We start from the raw sequence: 23,113 nt of genomic DNA, 5'->3' as shown, positions 1-23,113 counted from the left end.
ATATCACATGCACTTTAAACTAAATGAAGTTTTTGTTGTACTGCTGCTCCGAGTACATATCTATAAAGAAATCCTCAATCCTGTATTCTCTTGGGAAGTCATATTAATGTCCTGATATGTGGACACACCTCTATATATGATCTCTATAGAGGATCGCGACTTTGCTAATGTTTGCAACTTATAACATTAATTTAATTTACATCAATGTATGCATGGCTTAGCAATTTGTTATATATATAAGTGCTTATAAGACCAGTGATTTGATATTTGGATATACCTCTGTATATGATGTCCACAGAGGATCATGATTTTGTTGTTGTCTGCTACTTATGGTGTTTCCAAGTTTACACCAATGTTTGTAAAGGTTAATATTTCCCTTATATATAAAAGTTCTCACAAGACAGCATTAAGGGAATTTACACCAGGATACCCTTACCTGTGAGAACATATGAGGATTGAGATTTTGTTACATTACAAGTTGTTACATTATCCAGCAGACACACGAGATTTGCCTGCTACAGTGTTTCCCTCACTAATATGTGATCCATTGAAGTGAATACCTTGTGGAAGCACTTAATATCACCAGACAAAGAGTGTCCTATGGATATTAGTACTATACCCATACTATTAGCACACGCAACATTCAAACTTTGGATGTGCATTTTACTTTAATGGGTATTTGTCGATCTAATGATTGTGTTAACAAAATTACTATACATTTATACTATATTCAATATTTACTCAATAGCAGCTATAATTATTTAGTCTTATACTTTGAATCACTCTGACTGATTAGGTACAATCTCAGACTAATACTTCTCTCATCAGTTGTCTGATGCCGAGAGCATGACATCAGAAAGCAGAAAGGAACATCTGAGTAACGTATCACTCACTCTTTATTTTCAGAGGGTATAACTGTCCCCCCATGTCACACCTCTCATCAATGGCCTTGGACTAAATGAGTAGTGGTAGAACTGGGGGTATCGGTTCTTTTTCCCTTGCTTTTCTGATATTTCTTATTTATTTGGATGATACAAATCTGTTATTACGATTTTGCACATAATGTAATATATTGACATCTTCGGACGATCAATAAATATTCTCACACTATTGCATTTTTCTTATCGAGTGGTGACTAGCTCAGATAATCGGTCCTTTCACTGCACGTCCTATGCACAAGTAAGACGTCCGGGGATTTGAGACTTATTCTGAGAAATGTACCATTCACTCTTTATATTCTAAGGGTCAACGCATGTCATTAGCTCTTATGTTCTCACAGATGACCTAGGCCAGGTGGGAACTATTTGAGTTATTGGCAGCAATCTTGTTGTCTCCTGACTATATTTTTTATTTCATCTTGAGGTTATCAAGGAATGCTATGTGATGCTTCTATATTTTGAATACTGACTGTCTATACCATTATGACATTATGATTGGTTTTGACATGGTATGAATGTTATTCCACTTGATATTTCGCCAGGTGCTGATTTATTTAATCTATATACTCTATCAACTTTGAATTGTTAGAAATCAGAGCTTATTGCTATGCTCATGCAGCTATCTGCTCTTCATTGGTAATTAATTGTATATCCAGAAGGAGCTGTTCATCCTATCTTAAATGTATGTATGTACCCAATATATGTGTATGTCTAGATATATTTAGTGGTATATCATAAGCATTTTTCTACTTACATGTGTCCCCACTACTTTCTTTAGTAGCGTGTGTAGGGCTTGCATTTTATGTATTTTTGTTACTGATTAAAAGTTACTTATTAATCTTTGTATAATACCTAAGAGTGCTCACAACACAGAGTTTTTCCTTTTCTGTTTGTTCTCCATTTTGTGAGATGAACCATAATGAGAATACAGCCTTCAAGGGTCCAGTGACATCACCAAGGCCCGAATGACCAACACACATCAGACATTGGTTACTAGCGAGTTAATAGGCTGAATTATAAATATATTGTCTCAGTTCACAGAATCTACCTCCTCTGTGTGCAGTTGGCAGGTACATTTAACACAATTATGTTGCTGGTCCAGCTGTAACATTTTCGGCTGTATATCGTGGCGGTTGTGGAGGTGGAGGAAATGCTGGAATTGTTGTAGAAGGGTTCATGGAAGCCAAAACATCAGTCTGTATCAAATAGATCTGCGAGCAGAGATAACAAATTATATCAAACCATACATTAATATTCCCATAGTAAAAAAGGACTGCTTACTGTGTTAGCACGATCTGTGACCCAACTCGCCTGCTTGCATGCGTGCAGCTTACCACATATTCTTCTCCCTCCATCCTTCTGAGGAGTAGGATGCAGGGGATTTTTAAGAGAGGAGGGGTCCGTGTGCAGACCAGACCCCCTCCACTCTGTAGCGGTTTCACGGCGGCCAGCGGGAGCAGTAGCTTCTGGCTTAGTGCCAGAATCTACTGTGCATGCATGAATCTCCGGGAAAATGGCGCCCACGCCGTTTTCCCAGGGACAGCAGTACTGCGCATGTGCAAGACACTGGGAAAATGGCCACCACCGTTTTCCCTGTGATTTTTGCTTCTCTGTGTCTGAAGACATAGGACAGGTAAGTTTAAAAACTAAATGGGTACAGGGTGTGTGGTGCGGGTTTATAGAAGTGGAGATGTTGCACATAGCAACCAATCAGATTCTACTTAACATTTATCTAGCACCTTCTAGAAGATAATAGGTAGAATCTCTACTTCTAAAAAATGCACTTTAGTAAATATACCCCCTGGTGACATCTTGAGTGGAGTGAGGATGGGTCACATATCAAACTGCTCCTGCAGCCCAGTCAGAGAGATGCCAGTCTTACGTACCTTGCACCTGCAGGCACATCTACTGATTGGCCAGACCCCAGATCTGGGCACACGCTGATTGGTCTATCCTTTTTCCTGTATCTTCAAAATATTTCCACTGTATGGTAACGTGTCCTATCCTTCCACATTCACACTCAAGATAGAATACGGTGCTTTATAATGGAAATATTTTGCTATCACACTGACAGTAATAGAACAAGCATTTCACTGCCATCCCCAGCAAGTGGCATCTCTAGGCACATTCTCTAGTGACAACACTTGGTGTCACTTTTGCACTCTCATCCATCCTTCTCTTACCTGGGAATGATTTTGTGGTAAACGTAATAGAGAACAACATCCACAAATGGAGACAGAAAAAGACACAGAGACCAGCAGTAAATTTGTCACAAGGAGAAGAGATTCAACAACATATCCAGTGACCTGTGAAAACAAAGTCAATATAAATAATATTTAAATTAAAGTTGTAATTCATGCATCAATTCTAATTTAGAGTTCCACCACAGTTCCGTGATTATCATTATTACAACTGAACCATGGTATATGTTGCCTTCAGAAGAAAGCAAGAACATAATTTCTTTATCATTATCTAGTATGATACAAGCTGGTCATCTATAGTATAATCCTGATGTGTTTGTCCAGAACAAATTTTCAATAGTGAGAACCCTCCCAGCTCTCACTGGCTGTCTGACACCCAAACACATCATTTCTTCTCCTCCCAGTGAATCTGGCTGCTTAAGGAGAAGATCCTGAACCTGGCACACTCTATGCATTCCCCAATCCAAGGAGAGGATTCTGAACCTAATCATACTCTCCCCCAACCTCCTGTCATAGGAGAATGTAAGTACTTAGTACTATTTTATCTGTGCTGCTCTGCCTGATTCATCCATGGATCCTCCTCTCTTAAACCCTTTGGTCAGGTAAACCACAAAACCCCCATGAATAATTATGTTACAATTTTGCCCACAAGCCTTTGAATGTGTCAACCAGGGATCTACAAATGAAAGTGATATCTGGAAAACCTAGCCCATCTGGATCAGTCTTTACAAATCTTTTCTATGATCACTTTAGAGAATTATTTCAGCTAGTGGTGACCAGAATACTAAAGAGTAAAAGTGTGAGTGACAATGTGAGGGATGTGTCTGTCACTCGCACTGTGGCTGCAGAAGCAAGTGTAAGTAATGGGAAGACTCACTGCTAATTTCTCTTGTGCAGTCTAAGGGCCGGATTCAGAGATGTATAGTATGCTAATGCTTCTGCAGCTGCAAATTTGTATGCAGCGTCTGTGTGAAAATATGTATATATCGCAGATATCTAGATTTGTCTTGAGATGTCCACTGGCACCTTTGCAAATTCAAACATCTGCAATTACAAAGACAATAATAATCCTCCTGAGTAACCCTATGGCTGTGCAGGATGGCCAGATGGACAGTACTGAGATCCCGGAGCCATTTTTATTGCATAGGGTCTTCACACACTTGCATTTTTGCCAAAGCTCCCCCATTACCTCCCCCAAATGCTCCTTGATCATCAATCACACTGCGGTAAATAGTTGCTGCAAACAACAATGGTAATGGTAGACAAAATATGAATAGGATTGAGGAGATGTAAGATTACTGGTTTTTATTGACTGGTTTTGGTTAATGCAGCCTTGTTGCTGGGTAAATTACTATCTGTTGTGAGTGTGGTCATTTGGTTCCAGGGGCCAGTAATATAGTTTGGGGGAGTGGTTAGATCAGTCTATATATGGGAGCGCTTTGAATGGGAAAAGCCTCTTTGCAGGATTCTCATAACCCAGGATCAGGCCGAGTATCTATTATCCCCTGTAGTTTAGCTACAGTATTTGCTATTTCCCTATTTCAGAATTTAGAATGTGTAACTTCAGCAAGTCTTGTCCCCTGCGCTCTGCTCCCCCCCACCCGCCAGTTGGCTGATTATGTCAAACCCCTCAGCTCTCCCCTAGCACGTCCGCCCATTCCCCTTTCCTCCCCCCGTTCTCTCTCCGTGTCCACCTTCTCCACCTATACCTTCTCCAGGCCAGACACTTACCACACTGACAACAGCCCCAGCCCCGGCGGGTGTGCCTCCATCTGGGGACACCGCTGCGGCCTTCCTTGCCTTCCTGGTGCCCCTTGTGGGTCCCGTGGTGCCGGCGGGGGTTGCTCCCTTGGGGGAACCACCTGGCAGCTGCTCCTTTCCCCTGGCCCGGCATCCTATTGATGCGGCTATGGTGGGAGCATACGATGGACGCTCCTTGCTGGAGCTGCAGATACACGTGGCGGCAGTCACTTCCACTGCACCACGCGGGAGCGCTGATGCTCATGGCTCCCACTGGTCACTCTGCAACAGACCCGCCGGCGGTTAGCGTTGCGGGTCACATGGGGCCAGTAGTATTCAGTCCCCAGGGAGCAGGTGGTCCCGGCGGCCTGGTCAGTATGGCGGGCCCAGAAGCCATGTTAACCCCGGCGGCCATATTGGTGAGTTTTTCCCCTGTGACAAGTAGGCAGTCACACAGCCCAATAGTCACACATATTTCCCCTACACCTTGGATGACAGGACAAAATGTTGCAGGGACTATGGGTGCTCTACACCCTAACCCTTATCAGTCCCCCTGGTTCCCTGCTACCATAGCCCCTCCTTCCATTTACAATGCACAGCCCTTTTCAGTGGCCAGCCCTTCCTGGGGTCAAGCTTCCTCCTAAGTAGTATCTTCTGCCCCCTTTTATCCTACCTATGCTGCGCCCACTTTTGGGTCCTACCCTTACCTGGGGTATCATCCGCAATTTTCTTACCCCTAAATGCCAGTCTTACAACAAGCTTCATCGATGGCTTCCGCTCTGTCCCCCGCTGCCTGTTATGGATAGTCAAACCTCACCAGTGTGCCCCTGACATTCGGCCTCAGGCTGGTTCCACCAGCTTGTTTGTTAACAGTGCCCCCACCCCTTCCTCCCGCCTTCCCCCATGGCCAATCCCCCCGCTCCAGTGGGAGTGCCTTCTAGCTCTGTGGCTCACCAGTTTGCTCCAGTTGCAGGTAATGGGATGGCAGAAGATACTCCTTCAAGTGACCCGTTGTTTTCTACTGATCCCATGCGCGTGGAAACGGTCCTGGCTGGCGAACCTTCAGCTACTACGAGTGAAGAAATCGAGGAAGTGGTTCCAGGTCCTTCTGGTGCTGCTGAGCATGATTTGTCTTGTTCATCATTTTCTGATTCTTCCTTTTCTTCTAATTTTTCTGGTTCCCCTGCATGCCCACGTAAGATAGCTAGAATGGTTGAGAGGCGTCTAGCCAAGAAGTCAGGTAGTGCGAATACACAAGGTGTGATTGCTGAGCAACAGGTGCTGATCCAGGGGGCCATTCAGACCCACTCACGAGCGGCAGTATGCTCGCAAGCGGGTCGATGTTCCCCAGTGCGCATGCGCGAGACCCGATGAGCGACGGGCTTTCCATCACTCCGGGTCTCGCACCAAAGGGGGCGTGCAGTCGATGTTGAGTGACAGCACACCCCCTTTGGTGGGCGTGCCGCGGGCGTGCCTGTCAGACTGAAGCCGGCCCCACTGACATCACTAGTGATGTCAGTGGGAGTGATTTTGGCTCTGATAGAGCCAAAATCACTCCAGGGCTTGCGGCAGGGAGACCCTACCGCAGGGTCTCCATCGCAAGTCCAATGGTCGCGATGGTCAAGACCATCGTGACCATCTTTTTGGCTGCTTGCATATGATGTGGGTGGTGACCCACAGCTATACGAGCACCAGGAGGCCACTCCATTTTCATGGAGGAGGGCCCAGATTCAGAGCGAGCGCTCTGGTCAGAGCGTTCAGCTCTGAATCAGGTCCTCAGTTCATTGTGTGAACACCGTTGTACTTCACGGTTTGTGCAATAGTGTGAGGGGGAGAATTTGAAAAGGGAAATTTGTCGACTTCTTTTCACTCACCAATGATATGAAAAAGGCCTTTAGTCAAGCTAAGAAGGCAGGGGGTATTGGTGAAGAGGCTTTCTGTAGTTTCACCAGTTGGTTGAAGGGCATGCTGATATTCGCAGCATGCTATTTGGAGACGCAGGTGGATGAACATGTGAACATAGTGAAATATATCTTTTTGGTCCTTGACATATTTGTTTGCGGGCCTTGGCATGAATATGATGTGCAATTTAGAAGGAAGCATGACGGTAGTCTGATTATTTCTTTTGGAGCAAAAGATGTGGAGGTGTGGTTAGAGGTGTCACAGCAGTGTCGGACCCCCTTGGATGCGATGCCTCCTCGCAAGGGCTATCCTGCCAGGAGGCAAGGGGTGACAGGAGTGATGAGGGGCAAATGTTTTGCCTTTAATGACTCCCAGTGTAAGCGGGGGTCATCCTGTAATTTTCGCCACTCCTGTCGTCTCTGTGGAGGAGAGCATCCGGCCAAGGATTGCCATCGAGGGTCTGCTGGAGCCACCAAGGATAGTAGTGAAGGGTCAAAAGGAGCTGCCTAAAGCTAATTTCCCTATTTGTCTAGCTGTGCTGGCTCACTGGTTGGAGTTATATCCTCACAGGGAGGACGCTTTGTTTTTGTTAGAAGGTTTTTCGTTCAGTTTTCTTCTGCCAATAATAGGTCCTTTATGGGTCAAAGCCCCCCGGAACTTGCGATCGGCTAGGGACTACCCGGAAGTTTTGCAGGTCAAGGTGGAGATGGAGGTGCTGCTGAGGAGGATTAAGGGTCCTTTCCCTGATCCTCATTTGCAGGACCTTTATATGTCTCCAGTGGGTGTGGTGCCCAAGAAGGCACAAGGTGAGTTTCATTTAATTCAACACCTGTCATATCCGCTGGGTTGTTCGGTTAATGATGCCATACCGGATAGTTTTTGTAGAGTGGAATATCAAGGCTTCGACGAGGTTTGGGTTTAGTTCGCAGTTTTGGGCATGGCGCACAGCTTGCAAAATTAGATATTGAGAGCAAAAAATATGGTAGTTGCTCATTCAGCTTAATGATATACTACAGGTGCTTGTAAAGGGTGGGGTTTACACTGAACACAAAAAAGAATTTGCCCCCAGCACACTGCAACAAAATCAAAAATACTTGAATCCTACACGATAATAGAAATTCAGAGGTATTGGTTACATACATTTGCAAATATATGAATAAGCGCTGGGCCGACGTCAAGGCTCCTCTATACCAGCGTCCCTAACATTAAGGGGTTCACGTCCGAGAAGCAAGGCACAACAAAAAATTCTAGCCAAGGACCATCCCCAGGGCATCATATGAAAAGGGGAAAAAAGGTGATAGTGAAGTGTAAAATAGATGTGTAAAGATAAATCAATAAGTGTTAATGAAATGTAAAAGAATTAAAATGACATAAATAATATACAAACGAATAGAGAAGTGAAAAAATATTCTATGTGAATTAAGTGGTGATGCAATGAGTAAGGTCCAGCTAGAACAAACCCGGGGGCCCCACTCCCAAACGCTCACCCCAAAATAATTATTGCTACATAATAGTAGCACCCACTCTGGGTCATATAATTACAAATTGGTGTACTGCATGATAACAGTACATGTATGAGCTGAGAGCTAACTTACCTTGGAGGTACCCCAAAAAACCTCCACATGGCACTATAAGAATCAGCACCTCCTCCTAATGCTGACTCCCTTCATGCCTCCAAACTGCAAGCAAAAAATATGGTAGTTGCTCAATCAGCTTAATTATATACTACAGGTGCTTGTAAAGGGCGGGGTTTACACTGAACACAAAAAAAAGGAATTTGCCCCCAGCACACTGCAGCTTAATCAAAAATACTTGAATCCTACATGATAATAGAAATTTAGAGGTATTGGTTACATACATTTGCAAATATATGAATAAGCGCTGGGCCGACGTCAAGGCTCCTCTATACCAGCGTCCCTAACATTAAGGGGTTCATGTCCGAGAAGCAAGGCACCCCCAAAAATTCCAGCCAAGGACCATCCCCAGGGCATCACATGAAAAGGGGAAAAAAGGTGATGCACTGGGGATGGTCCTTGGCTGGAATTTTTGGGGGTGCCTTGCTTCTCGGTTAATTCATATATTTGCAAATGTATGTAACCAATACCTCTGAATTTCTATTATCATGTAGGATTCAAGTATTTTTGATTTAGCTGCAGTGTGCTGGGGGGCAAATTCCTTTTTTTTTAAATTAGATATTGAGTCAGCTTTACGTTTATTGCCGTTACACCCAGATGCAATGCAGTTCCTGGGATTTAAGTTGGATTCCAGTTACTTCATCGACAAATGTTTGCCGATGGGTTGTGCGGTGTCCTGTGCCTATTTTGAGAAATTCAGTACCTTTCTTCGCTGGTGTGTTCATGCCGGCACTGGACAGGCGGGCGTGGCACACTATTTGGATGATTTTCTTTTTATAGGTCCAGGAGAGAGCGACGTCTGTTCAAACCTCCTCTTTTCCGCACAGACTCTTTTCTGTATTTTAGGGTTTCCCATTACGCATGATAAGATGGAAGTTCCCATTTCTTGTCTATTGTATTTGGGTATTGAAATAGACACGGATGTGGGTTGTTGTAGGTTGCTGAGTGACAAAGTGGGCAGGTTGCTTGAGCAAATTGCGAATTGCTTAGCAGTAGAGATGATGAGATTGCACGCAGTACTGTCGCTACTAGGTTCTTTTAATTTTGCTTGTCATATAATTCCCATGGGCAGAGTTTTCTGTAGGAATTTGGAGAGGGCCATGACTGGGTCGAGACGGCCGCATCATAATGTTTGTTTGTCAGCGGAGATAAAAGATAATCTTCGTGTTTGGGCCAAGTTTCTGTTCAATTCAATTGTGAATGGATTTGGCCGGCTCCTCCGGTGGCAAATGGGTCATTGCAGCTTTTTACTGATGCGGCTGGATCGTCTGGTTTTGGTGCCTTTTTCAATGGGGAATGGTGCGCTGCTTCCTGGCCTTTAGTTTGGCGTGAGGCCTGATGAGTAATTTGTTGTTGTTGGAACTATTCCCAATTGTTGATGCAGTGGAACTCTGGTCCATTCGACTGAGTAACCGGCATGTGATATTTTGGTGTGACAATCTGGGGGTGGCTAACGCCATCAACAACCACCGATCGTCCTCTCCGTTAGTCTTGCGATTACTTTGTCATTTAATTTTGCACTGTTTAGAAGCCAATATTCGATTTCGAGCTCGCCATGTTCCAGGTGCTAACGAGATCGCAGATGCATTGTCTCATTTTCAATTTGAGCGTTTTTGGGCTCTTGCACTGTCGCCTTTGCTGTTGATTTGATGTGTACCCTGTTTGTGTGGCAGATCATCAGGCCGGCTTAGAGGTTTTGGCGCTGCAATCACTCGCTCCATCAACTTTCCGCAAGTACTCAGCAGCATGGTGGATGGTGGATCGCTCACTGCACGTGCCCAGATTTGTAGGGTAAGTCTCCAAAGGAGTTGGTTTCCTCCTTTGTTTGGGAGAGGTATCAGCAAAGGAGGTCCAGGGCTTACTTGGGTAGGTGCTGGCGGGAGTTTCCTTCTCCTTCTTTTGCAGGCTAATGTCTACACAACCCAACCAATTCTTTTATTCTGGTTAAGGCTCTGAAGGGTTGGGTGAAGGAGGCTCCCGGTCATGCTGATTCACGTCAGCTTATTGTCACCCAGCTTTTGGCAGCATTGCTTACAGTTATGGAGAAGGTGGCTTCTGACATGTTTGAGGCCTCTCTTTTTCGTTTGGCTTTTTCTGCACCATTTTTTGGAGCTTTTAGGGTTAGCAAATTAGTGGTGGTAAATAAAGCACCTGTGTCCTCTGGGCTGTTGTTTAAGGACATTTTGTTTAGAGATTTGGCAGTACTTTGCAAACTTCACTTCTCTGAAATGGACCAGACAGGTAGGGGGAAATGGGTTACTCTTGCCCAGCAGCAGGATAGGAATATTTTTCCAGTTAATTTAGCATCTCAGTATATGAGTGTATGCCCAGTTGGGGGGTCTCAGTCTCATATTGATTCAATGCCTCTCACAAAGATTCATTTTGCTGCAGTGTTTAAATGAGGTTTAGCAGAGTTAGGTTTAGATCATTCAGCTTACGGCACCCATTTGTTTTGAATAGGGGCAGCTACTTGCACAGTGCTTGCAGGGGCATCTCCTGCGGCTATTCAGATGGTGGGGCATTGGAAGTCAGCGAGTTATAATATGTTCACTGCGATAAGTTGTAGGTGCGCACCTTGTGACAACCCGAAAATGTTGCTTACCTGCCAATCGTTGAACAGCTAGCATTCAAACAATTAGGGGTGTGAAGGGATTTTTTTATTTTTCTTCCCAGGAGCCATTATCTGGCCCAATTTGGTTCACGGGTAGGTTTTTTAGTTTTTCTTCACTCGGGTTCCTGTTTTTCCCCCCTTTATGCATCCCTGCTAATTAGTTGCTATGTGTTATAAACGTTGTGTTGTTTTGATTCAGGTTTGGTGTGGTTTCTCATGGCCAGGGTTTCTTCTTTCCACACTCTTTGGCGAAGGAAGATGGGCAGGTGTGGCTAGTAGGCCACTCATATATTTTTTGAGCTGAAAGGCATGTCTCAGGTCGAAGTGGTGGTTTGTCACTTGGTGGTCAGAAGGTGTGTTGGATTGGGGTGAGAGGTTTGTGTGTGGAAGCTGTGTTGGCGCTGATTGTTTCCTCTGTGGCATAATGGGGAATGCCCGACTGGTTGGTTCTACATATTGGTGGGAATGACGTCGGTCATCTGAAAGGGGTGGAATTGAGTGTGTGTTTGTGTGAGATTTTAGATACGATTCGCGTGTAATTGCTGACTGTACAGATTGTGTGGTCAGAGATGATTCCCCTTTTGACGTGGAAAGGGGTGAGATAGTTTGGTGCTTTGGATAGAGAACAGAGGAAGGCGAATGTAGCAGTGGCTAAGCATGTCGCATCTATAGGTGGCTTGGTCATAAGTCATGGCTTTTTGGTGGGTGATCTGGTACGTTTTTTTCATCCTGACGGTGTGCATTTGAATGGTCTGGGTATGAGTCTGTTTGTGCAGGATTTGCTTTCTTTTCTTAGGTAGTTTCGTTTGGGTGGCGGGCCAGTCTCTGTTAGGGCCTGGCTTTGGCTGGAGTACGCTGCAGCTCATTGGCTTTATGGGGCACAAGATAACTGTAGGGGCACTTGCCCTCAATGTCCATGGTGAATTTGTCCTGCTCCGTGTGAGGGGACCCAGGCACTTTTGTGTGAAGTGCCTCGGATTGGCCCAGGAAGGAAGTGGGACCATTGCAGCTTAAGTGCGTCTAGAAGGGGGGATGTGTTAGTCATCCCCCGTGTATGGTAGACGAAATATGAATAGAATTGAGGAGATGTAAGATTACTGGTTTTTAATGACTGGTTTTGGTTAATGACAGCCTTATTGCTTGGTAAGTTACTATCAGTTGTGAGTGCGGTCAGCTGGTACCAGGGTCCAGTCATTTAGTTTGGGGGACTGGTTAGATCAGTCTATATATGGGAGCTTTTGCATGGGAACAGTCTCTTTGCAGGATTCTCGTAATCCACCATCCCTACTGTTATTTTGTTGGGCATTGACCTTGTTTATTCCCAATTAGGTGAGACACAGCATGGTGGGAGTATGCTGCAGCTCAGTGGCATTATTGGGCACAAAATAACTGTGGGGGCACTTGCCCTCGATGTCCATGGTGAATTTGTTCTGCTCCATGTGAGGGGACTTGGGCACTTTTGTGCAAAGCACCTTGGATTGGCCCAGGCGGGACGTGGGACATTCACAGCTTAAGTGCGTCTAGAAGGGGGGACGTGTTAATCGTCTCCCGAGTGTTTTGAGTAAGATAAAAGCTAGAACTCAGTCTGCAGTGTCTCTTTGCCACCCTGGTTAGGTTGATTAATTAAATTCTAAATAAAAGCTGTGACCTTTTTTAGCCAAGCTTTGGTGTCTGTGTCTTTATTTGTAGTTATGTATGCACTGCAGTGTGCTTTCGTGAGTTAGCATTGCGATCTTACTGCCATCACTCATGCAGAAAGAACTCCATCGCAGAGTGAGTGACAGGATGCCAGCGTTTGGGGGAGTGGTTGTAGAAACGCAGGTGTGCCTGTCCATTTGAACAACGTTGCATGGCCGTGCATAAATTAGTCACTGCGGCATGCACAGCTTGAGTACTCACTGCATGTGACAAGGGGCCTGATTCAGAGCCGTTCGCTATTTGTGGTCGTTCGTTCAAAAACAAGGGGTGGCTATTCAAATGATCCGTTCGCAAATTGCAGTCTGTTCCCACCTCTAAGTCTGAACGAGCGAGCAAAACATACGCTCGTTTTTTTGATAAAAACGCCCCCTGGCCGCACGCACCATACGTCATGTCCGCTATTTATTAGATTAATCGAGTACATCGTACAGCGTATGAACTGCTCGCTATTCTTGTGGTTGGTGTTTTCAACCGCTATTTTGCGAGCAGTTCTGAGTTAAAGAAAAACAAGTGACGTGGTCAATGACGCTGCTGTATTAAATATGCACTCCCTTAAAACGCCCGTTTTGACCTTTAAGCACGCCTGCGTTCGGATCTCCACTCCCCGTTTTCAAGCACCTTCCCCTGTTACCACCCACATACGCCTCATTCTGTCACTCAAAATAGCAGGCCCTCGCTATATTGCGTACCAACGATTTTCGGCCGCACTGACTGGTTAGCGCATGCGTACTAAAAAACGTACGCATGCGCAGATGTGCGAACATCGCTCGGAACGAGCGTACTGCCGCTAGCGAGTGGCTCTGAATGAGGGCCAAGGTTAGCAATTTCTGAGTAAGGTCAGACCTGCTGTAAATGTGCGTGGTGGGCTAATGTTACTGTTTTGTCTGTCTAGTCCTTGTCTGCATTTTGTCTGTCCAGTTCTTGTATGTATCTTGCCTGTCCAGTCCTTGTCTGATATCCTGCAGTATCACAGTCCTGGTCATTCCTGCTGTGCAGCATGCTTAGTTTGTCTACTCGCTTCTTGCTTGATTACCCATCTGCACCACAGCCCCTAGACATTCCAGAGACCCATCATCTGTAGTTGCTGGTGTACCCTGTCCAATATGTCCACTTTAATATCATTACCTGGAGCCTCACTCCAGTTTGAAATTTGTGGAAGGACTGCCACATCACCATCCAGTCTTGTACTAGTCAGCAGTCCTGCGGTATAAGCCTCTACTGCTGGAGGTGTAAATCCCGATGGCCACCTAAGTACTGGTGTGTAAATAAATCACTAAAGGAACAGCAGGTTGCTGTTATTGATGGAAGCTCCTCTCCATGGCTCTAGAGGTCTTACACAACCATGCGTGTACTGTAACATTATAACCGGCCAAAAACAGACACTACTGGAGTGTTTCAATATGGTCTCAGTGCTGTCAAATTCGGTCCAGGTCCTGCCTTGTCAGGCCTCAAGTATGAATCCTGATTTGGGTTATCTAACAAAATGCTGAACCTAGAGAGCATGCAAACGCTGCTGCTACAAGACTTCCTTGGATTGTCATCTTGTGTGGATGTGCTGCAGTAGCAAATTATTCAAACCTCCCAGAATTCATCGGCTGCAACTAGCCATTACAAGAATTTGTCTGGGGAGGAAAAATTGGATGGCACCCCAACTGTAAACTGTTCCACAATGCCTCAGCTGTCTGATTTGATGAATCCAAAGTACCGACTCCAGTAAAGGAGTCAGATGTGCCAGCCTCAAGTGAGGAGTCCAATCTCCCAACTTCTGAAGCGATTCCCGATGTTCCAGTCATCCAGACCCCAGGTAAGGACTTCGATGTTCCGACCTCAAGTGAGGTGTCCGATGTACCTACTCCTGAAGGGGTCTCCGATGTTTCCGTCATCCAGACCCCAGGAGGTGAGTCCGATGTATCAACCTCAGAAAAGGTGCCTGATGTTCTACCCTAAGATCAGGTCTTCATAGTACCACTCCCAGGAGGGGAGTTTGATGTACCAACCTTGGAAGAGAGGCACCGGCCCGGAGAAGTCCCACACTGATGTAGGGTCCTGCATTGATATCCCCTCTCCTGGCCATTGGAGTGGTGGACACATTGACAATGGGTGGCTGTGAGTTCTGTGCATGCTGGCTGTATGCACTCAGCACAGTACCGCCTGCTCCCTCTCTGCATCTGCAGCCGGAGTGAAAAGGAGCTGTGTCACACTACTTTAACCACCTGTAGTATCTGGCTGTGAGTGTGTTTGCATCTACATGGTCTCTAACCATGATACTCTGCTGCCATTGTGTGGCTAATACATCACATTGCTCCACAAGAAACCATCTGTCTTTAAATATGTCCTCATGGCTTTCATTTCTCTTTAATGTGACTGCTATCCCACCACCTTTGTGGTTATGCAACAGACCTTGCATTCTCCCCTCTCCTGTGATTTTCCAGACACCAACCCTCACATTGTGACTACAGCTGGTCATCATGGCACCTAAAAATAAAACAAACTTGCTAAGGCTATTCCTCCGGTGAGTTTTTTCTACAACTCCCCAGCTAGCAAGCCATTCCACTCAATCTACATGTCCACGAGTGTCACTGGATAGGATTCTCCCTCCACGGCCTCATCCCCATCTGCTCCGCTTGTATGTATGAGCCTATCACAGTGAGGCAGATGTTGCAACTTCTTGGTGATCTTAAGAAAGTTATCACAGCTGAATTGACTTCTGCTGTTAGAGAGTTGAACCATGATGTCGCACGGACCTCCATGAAAATAAGATGGGAGAGGTGGTTACATCCCACATTGATCTAATCTCTGCCTACAAAACTATACAAGCAGAACTTTCTACACTTTGGGACAAACTGGCAAATTTGGAGGACAAGGCTCATTGGAATAACCTTAAGATTCATGAGATTCCTGAATTGGTAGAGCTCTCAGAACTTTCTGAGTGTGCTATGGCGTTATTCAAGAAATTACTCCCTGACTTGCCCCCTACACAATTCCTTCTGTATTGCATACATTGTCTCCCTAAAGCTCGCAATGCCCCTTACACCTCTCCACGAGACACTAACATGAGGATGCACTATTTCCTAGTGAAGAAGTGCTTGCTTTGGGTAGCTTGTGATGCTGACTCATCTTCAGCAGTACTGGGCAATCTGCAGTTATTTGGCGATCTCCCCCAGCCACGTTAAATAAAAGATGATCATTCTTCTGCATTACATCAGCCTTACGGCAAGCACAAATCTCATACCGATAGGGATTCCCGACAAAGCTTATCATCACTTATCTCAGTTCTATGAAAGTGCTAGGCTCCTTGGATGATGATGGGCGGTAGAACTGCGCTCTCGTTGACCAGGGGGTGGTGTGTTGTGGTTTCGGGGTGCTGCACCTTTGTGTGGGAGTACCTTTCCCGCACTGAAAACGTATGGGGGTAGGGGGGGTAAGGTGCTCTCTTCCTGCTAGTAATGGTGATGACTTGTGTGTGTTTGTAAGTGGCGTTAATTAGAATGTTTCTTCTGGTGGTGGTGATGTTTTGGGAGTGAGGAGGGTGTGATTGGGTATGGAGTGTAGTTTGGAGTAATGTGAAAAGGGGAATGGAATAGGATCAAAATGAGACCAGCGAGACACAGTAATTTTGGGCAAAATCTTTTATTGAGTTGTCACAATGCTGCTCTGTTAAGATCCCGGGCAGGTGGGAGGGGTTCAGTGATGAGTGGTGATGAGACTGGGGAGGCAGGTGGATCCTTTTAGTGGGCTCCTTCCCGTGCGGTTCAGTGACCTTGCACGTCACCCCTGCTGGACCTATGGTCGACAGTCTAGGAAGTCTCGGGGGGTGTGGGGATTTGCAGAGCGGGTTGGAACACCGGGATGGAGCCAACATCACCAGTGACCAGCTCCATCCTGGTCACACTTTCCACATCCCCCCTCCTCCCTGGCTTTTTTTTAATCAGTATCCCGGGCAGACCATCCCCCAGGGGTGGTCCCAGCACACACGCTGCAACCCAGCCTCCCAGCAGCTCACCCATCCACACCTCTGGCTCCGCACCACCAGCGGCACGAACAAGAGCCAATTTCAGCTGCATACTCCGGTCGCTGACCTCCGCAGACCAATCAGAACAGCCGTGCACTTGCAGCACACCAGCAACACGCTGATCCAGCTCACCAACAAACCTGCAGCTTCCAACCTATCTGCAATGGCCGCAACGTCGACCTACATCACCATAACAAAAAACCTACCGGTAGGTAAGTACTGCCAAGACTCACACCAACACGCGGGACACCGCACAGGTGTTCCAACCCACTCTGCAAATCCCCCCACCCCCCGAGACTTCCTAGACTGTCGACCATAGGTCCAGCAGGGGTGACGTGCAAGGTCACTGAACCGCACAGGAAGGAGCCCCCTAAAAGGGTCCACCTACCTCCCCAGTCTCATCACCACTCATCACTGAACCCCTCCCACCTGCCCGGGATCTTAACAGAGCAGCATTGTGACTACTCAATAAAAGATTTTGCCCAAAATTACTGTTTCTCGCTGGCCTCATTTTGATCCTATTCCATTCCCCTTTTCACATTACTCCAAACTACACTCCATACCCAATCACACCCTCCTCACTCCCAAAACATCACCACCACCAGAAGAAACATTCTAATTAACACCACTCACAAACACACACAAGTCATCACCATCACCATTACTAGCAGGAAGAGCGCACCTTACCCCCCCTACCTCCTTGGATGATGGTATGAAAGCACTGGACCTTTGGCAGATCCCATATGTTGCTAAGTCTGCTGAGCCCATTCTTACAATTAGATAGGATTGGTCCTTATTGGGCAGTAATGGGTGATTGATGGATTCCATTCCTAGACTATTTTTAAATTATAGGTGTGAATCCCATTCCTTTGCTGACTCATTGCTTGAGATGCTTCACTTCGTCCTGGTACATTGTTTAAAGGATTGAGGTGTATCGTCTTCAGTGGACATTGGAAATCTCCTTGAAGTCTTATTATTTTTGCCATGCCCTACGGTTCCAGATGTCTCTCACACAAGCCATGACGATCCAGGTCACTATAACTATATATTGGTTTTCAATGTTGATTACTGCATTGTATATTTATATTGCTATTTTCCTTTGCTCACGTTTTACATTACTTTGGTTATGTGATTTTTATGTTTACATGTCATTTGCAGTAAAAGGCCTATTTTTATATCCTTATGTTTTGTATGCTGTGTAGGCTATATCCGGTGTGTTATTTCTGTTTAGTCTACATTTATCGCCACTCTATTCCGTGGCCCCCCTGACTCCCGATGTGAGGTCATTTATGTTTATGTTTTTATTTTTCCCTTATGTCCCTCCCTAAGACCTTCCACTCCCCCCATTATGCCTACAGGTTATGTGATGCTTAATTTTTCTGCATATATCAATGTTAGTGTTGAGCGACCCAGTACAGAAGATTGCTTTTGCCTAGCCTATGCATCTTTCCAGATTTGTTTAGATGGTGAACTTTATGTCTATCAATGCTAAAGGTCTAAATTCTCTTCAGAAATGAAGAGTTGCCCTGCGTTATTTCTAAAACCACAAAATGGAAGTTATTGCGATCCAAGAAACCCATTTTTCTAAAGTGGTCACCCCTACTTACTCTGACCACCATAATTTAAAACTATGATCTAATTTTAAATGATCATATTGATGTAATGGAATGAACTGCACTTTTTGTATTTATTGGGAAGGATGAACTAAATGTGAATAATCGCACAGTTTAATAAAGAACCCGGTTTTGAATAAGGCTGGAACCGGAAGATATAAGATTTGCATGTTCATTCCACAGCTCTATGACTTAACAGGAAGTGCGCAGAAGCAACTTCCAGTTGAAGGTAGACAACGTCAGTGTTATTTTAATAGAGGGGGCGGAGTAACCTCAGGCCGAAACCAGAAGGTATAACATCCCCCTAAGAATGTCTAAGAGTTTGCAACAGGTTCCTTAGTTGGAACGCAAAACCGGAAGTTCGCAGGCACGACTTCTGGTAATAGTCAAGAAGAAGTTGGCAGATGTGACATGGAAGTGAGCATTTCATGCTTGGAACGCAATTATTTTATTAATACAATATTTACACCTAGGCTATTTATGATAAAAAGGTCCATTTTCTATATATAAAGTGTGGTGTAATAGGAAAAGTTCTAATGTATTGAATGTGCTGAAAATGGATATTGCACATGTCTTTAATTCAAATGAGGAGATGTTGACTCTCTCGCTGTGTTTACCAATGGGATTGAGGTAGGGGAGATAAAAGGACACCTCACCACCATCAGGATACACCTTGAAAAAGACTCTGGAGGAGTTGAAACCTGTTGTTGTGGAAGAGCTACAACCAGTGAACTTTCTATTGGGTGCATGACTGTACCTCAGGAGCATTGTGTCCAGGTCCATATTCCCGGAAGAAGCTTGGAGGGTTTTGCTCAAACTTGACTTGGTGTGCAATATACACCGCTCTGTCAGGTATGCTGCTCTGTATATTAGTGGTGGATTTGTCTGGCATCTAGCTATGTGTTTGTCAACTTAATTAATAAAACAGTATTACACTATCGTTCAAATCACTTCTCTCCGTTGTATGTACTGTGTGAGGAGAATATCCATTGGGAAATTAAAGAAAAGTGGCAGTTGAAAGTAGAATACTTACTGGCACAAGTTGAAGGAACTATCGTTTGGAATAAAATTAGATAAAGAGAAGTACCCTTATACTTCTTGGATTAAGACTTTGATATCTTAGTGTATGACTGCATAATTTTGGAATGTATATTGGTTCTAGTAAGTTGCACCAATACCCAATTTTTGTTTATCTATATCAATAATATAAAATGTGTCTGGTCACCAAGGAGCAAACACCCTCCAGATATTAAGGGGTTAGTTAAAACATAAATATACATTCTACACACTGTAATATAAACTATTATTAGAACATTTTGCAAGGAAATTGTAAGTAATTAAATAGCACATTATTACTTCAGTCCTTAGATTGTGTTGAATAAACATTTCAACTTACAAGTTGTTGCAGGCAATTTCTGTAGAAGTCAGCACTGTTATAATAATTGTCATAATAATGATAATAATAATTGTAGTTGTAGAAATAATTACAGTGAATTGTTGCTAGATCAATGCTGTTTAGGATGAGGGCAGCTAGGCTGAATATTAAGCTTATGACGTTCAATGAGAGGGTTGCTTTAACCTGTACAAAGAAAAAGGGAAAATCAATGTGTTAAGTAAATATTCATTATATTATTATTTGTCATACTGGTATGTCTGTGGCGAACATTTTGCCAACTTGAAAGTGCAATGATATATTTGGCCATGGATTCTGAAGCAAAATGGACCGTTTTCAGTGAGTATTGCAAGCTGAGCCCCTATAGATGCACATGATAATGCACTGTTACTATGCCTCACCATGTACCAGCCTCCCGCCAATCAGTGGCTGCCAGCAGCTCTCGTGGAAAGCAGAGAAAAGAGGCATTGCTTTTGTGGCCGGTGATTGGCTGAGAGGTGTGAGCCTGAAATCAGATGTTGGAGAAAGTAGGTCAGGGAAGAGCGCCCCCAACCGTGATAGTTCCTTACACAACTACTCCCAACAGTAATAATAAGGATGGGTGTCAGGAAGGTGAGCAATGTGTCACATGACATCAGTCAGCTCAGTGGCACCCCCACCAGGTACAATGCTGTGTAACACACTCGATTACTGCGATCCATTGACGAAGAACTATTAACAGTATCTGGAATCTCATGGAATTCATCTGGGGGTCGAGCTTTCAGTTTTGTGGCTCCAACCTTTTGGAACTCACTTCCCCGCACAGTTCGAGAGGCCTCCACTCTAGAATCCTTCAAAAATAGACTCAAGACTCACCTATTCACCCAAGCATTTCACTAATGTCCCTTGTTTAAGCTTATTTTGTATTTTGTACTGTAAATGTAAAGCACTTTGAGTCCTTTAGGAGAAAAGCGCTATATAAATAAAATTATTATTATTATTATTATTATGTGCGCACAGTACACAACACACTAAGCCTAACCGTCTCCCACCCTTCCGCCAATCAGCGGCTGGCAGCAGCTCTCATGGAAGGAAGAGAAAAGAGGCATTCCTTTTGAGGCGCCAACCCGGTGCTGATTGTCTGGGAGTTGCGAGCCTGGAATCCACGTATTGGAGAAAGTAGGTCAGGAAAGAGTGCACCCTACAGCAGCAGCCTCACCGACATCCAGTAGCACGTGAGAACAGCAGCCAGCGGCTGTCACTCCTATCCTGCTTCCCCCAGGACACTGTGCCAGCTCTGTTTTCTGACAGTTTTCTTCACATTTTGAGGTTAGCTATACCAAAGCAATTACTATGTTTTCTGGCTATTTTTTTTATATCGAATTTTATACAGTTATATTCCAAATTCTGTCATTTATTGCTGATTGACATCCCTCACCAGAGAATCATATGAATATCTTAAGTAGTCTTTGAGATATTCAAATTCAAAGAGCGTTCTGGACAAAGTGGCTAAGCAAATTATATATATATATTAGATCTCCATGGGGCCTATTTATTATCAACTACAGAATTTTTGCCCCTATATTTATAACTACTTTTCGGCAGATATTGCTGCAAGATCACATTATATATCAGGGCAATTTATCAATATTTTCTTGCAGGGACTCTGACAGGAGATCACCTTACCTCTGGGTTCAGACCTAGCAGAGTCCCCGCACATGCACAGCCATAATCTGTCTGATCCCTCCCTGATAAGAATGTGGAAAATGTAGCTGTAGGCTACAATGAGCTGACACCATCTAATGTGTTTCATCATGCAGGACTTCATCAGTGGATGCCCTGGCAACAAGTACTCAGTTCTTTTATATTTCTGATGCAGCTGTATGTATAAGTGAGTCAAATATATAAAGCATTTAATTCTCTTAGTGATATTTACATTTTTTTTTTTTTAATAGTACCATGAGATAGCCCCCATTGTTACTTCTTCATTTCACATTTTCTCGAGATTAATCAAACCTTGGAGAGATATAGGGGGAGATGTACTGTATGATGGGGTGGCTAATGGACGGTAAATGCCTGGACCAGATTTGCCTATGATCTAACCCAGCATTTTTCAACCACTGTGCCATGGCACACTGGTGTGCCGTGAGCGGTTGTTAAGTGTGCCGCGGCGGTTAGCTAAGAGCACTTGTACAGTAGTTTGTTTTAGTCCTGAGGAGGCCAATATAGTGAGTTTTATTCCTGTGTGTTTTTTCATTGGTCACGCACACCACATAGCCGGATAGTGTGCCTTGGCAATTTTAAAATCTTGTGTAGTGTGCCTCGAGTTGAAAAGGTTGAAAAACACTGATCTAACGAATCAGCTTCTAACTGAAACTGACAGTAAAGAGTTATATTTCATAAAAATATCAACACAATATTAGAACTGTTTTTATATTTTATAAGTGAAGTGCACCACGATATCTATGATACAAACATGGAAACTCTGCACTCACCATATATAACATTGAGGGGTAAGTTTACTAAAGGTCAATTTGGCATTTTGAGTAATTTGGCATGCGGTTTGCATGCAAATTTGCTTTTGAGTATTTACTAAAGGCTAATTCAAATAGTAATTTGAACACTAAACAGAATTTCTCAACAAACCGACTCTATATTGAACATCGGCAAAACATTGGTACTTTTACATTGAACAACACAGAACAACCTTATTAACTATTATTCGATTTCAATTCGCACACCAAAATCGATCTTCAAATCGACATTCAAATCCCCAAATGAATAGACCTGCTTCAAGCTTTCAATTTGAGTATGAGCAGGTCGAAATAACACAGATACATGCAGACATCAGTGAGATGCATGCATGTATCTGACTGTAAAAAGTAAACAAATAGTTAAATCTAAAAAAAAATTATGTGAGGTCCCCCCCAAAACACAACCATCCCCGGTCTTTTAAAAGCCAGTCCTGGTTGTTTAAGTGCAGGGAAAAAATTGCGTAGGGTTCAACTGAACTTAATACAACCAGCACTAGGCTCTGGGAACCAGCCCTGGTACTGGACTTACAGGGAAAAAAATCACGTAGGGTTCCACTGTAAGTTCCAGAACCAGCACCAGACCCTTTCTAGCGGGGGCTGATGCCACAGCCAGGGGAGCCCTATCACCGGGCCCCCAAGCCACAGCATCAGTCCTGACCGCTGGTCAGCCCAGGCTAGGGATCCCTGGGGAGTTGGGGACCTCCCAATAAAGGGATCACCCTCTCCATACATATATGTATAAATGTTTACACATATATATATATATATATATATATATAAATGATGGAAACAGACCGGCACTCTGTTTGATGGTATACACTTGCTCCAGTGCCCTCCGAACATCCAATTCATAAACAA

General features: G+C 44.4%; 2 protein-coding genes across 5 annotated transcripts in view; both read right to left on the bottom strand.

Moving 5' to 3' along the window:
- Positions 1-23,113, bottom strand: part of LOC148522939 (membrane-spanning 4-domains subfamily A member 4A-like) — a 143,537-nt gene that overhangs the window by 107,420 nt on the left and 13,004 nt on the right. For 3 of the 4 annotated variants that reach the window (XM_088473574.1, XM_088473577.1, XM_088473575.1), the window contains exon 1: positions 1,987-2,068. The exons of the other annotated variant lie outside the window; for it this stretch is intronic. In XM_088473574.1, coding sequence (XP_088329700.1) covers positions 1,987-2,014 — 28 coding nt within the window. In that variant the 5' untranslated portion in view covers positions 2,015-2,068. Of the gene's footprint in view, positions 1-1,986; positions 2,069-23,113 lie in introns of those variants that run through there. 4 annotated transcript variants of the gene reach the window in all.
- LOC148522938 (uncharacterized) overlaps positions 2,024-23,113 on the bottom strand; it is a 104,100-nt gene continuing 83,010 nt past the window's right edge. Inside the window, exons 5-7 of the mRNA XM_088473573.1 lie at positions 19,746-19,928; positions 3,122-3,244; positions 2,024-2,149 (exon numbers count right to left, since the gene is read on the bottom strand). Of these exons, the coding sequence (XP_088329699.1) occupies positions 2,024-2,149; positions 3,122-3,244; positions 19,746-19,928 (432 nt within the window). The remainder of the gene's footprint in view (positions 2,150-3,121; positions 3,245-19,745; positions 19,929-23,113) is intronic.

This window comes from Taudactylus pleione, unplaced genomic scaffold (genome assembly GCF_031769625.1).
Source record: "Taudactylus pleione unplaced genomic scaffold, aTauple2 ptg000136l, whole genome shotgun sequence".
Classification (NCBI taxonomy): Eukaryota; Metazoa; Chordata; class Amphibia; order Anura; family Myobatrachidae; genus Taudactylus; species Taudactylus pleione.
The sequence above is the reverse complement of the archived record's forward strand: the minus strand, read 5'-3'. Positions and strand labels throughout refer to the sequence as shown.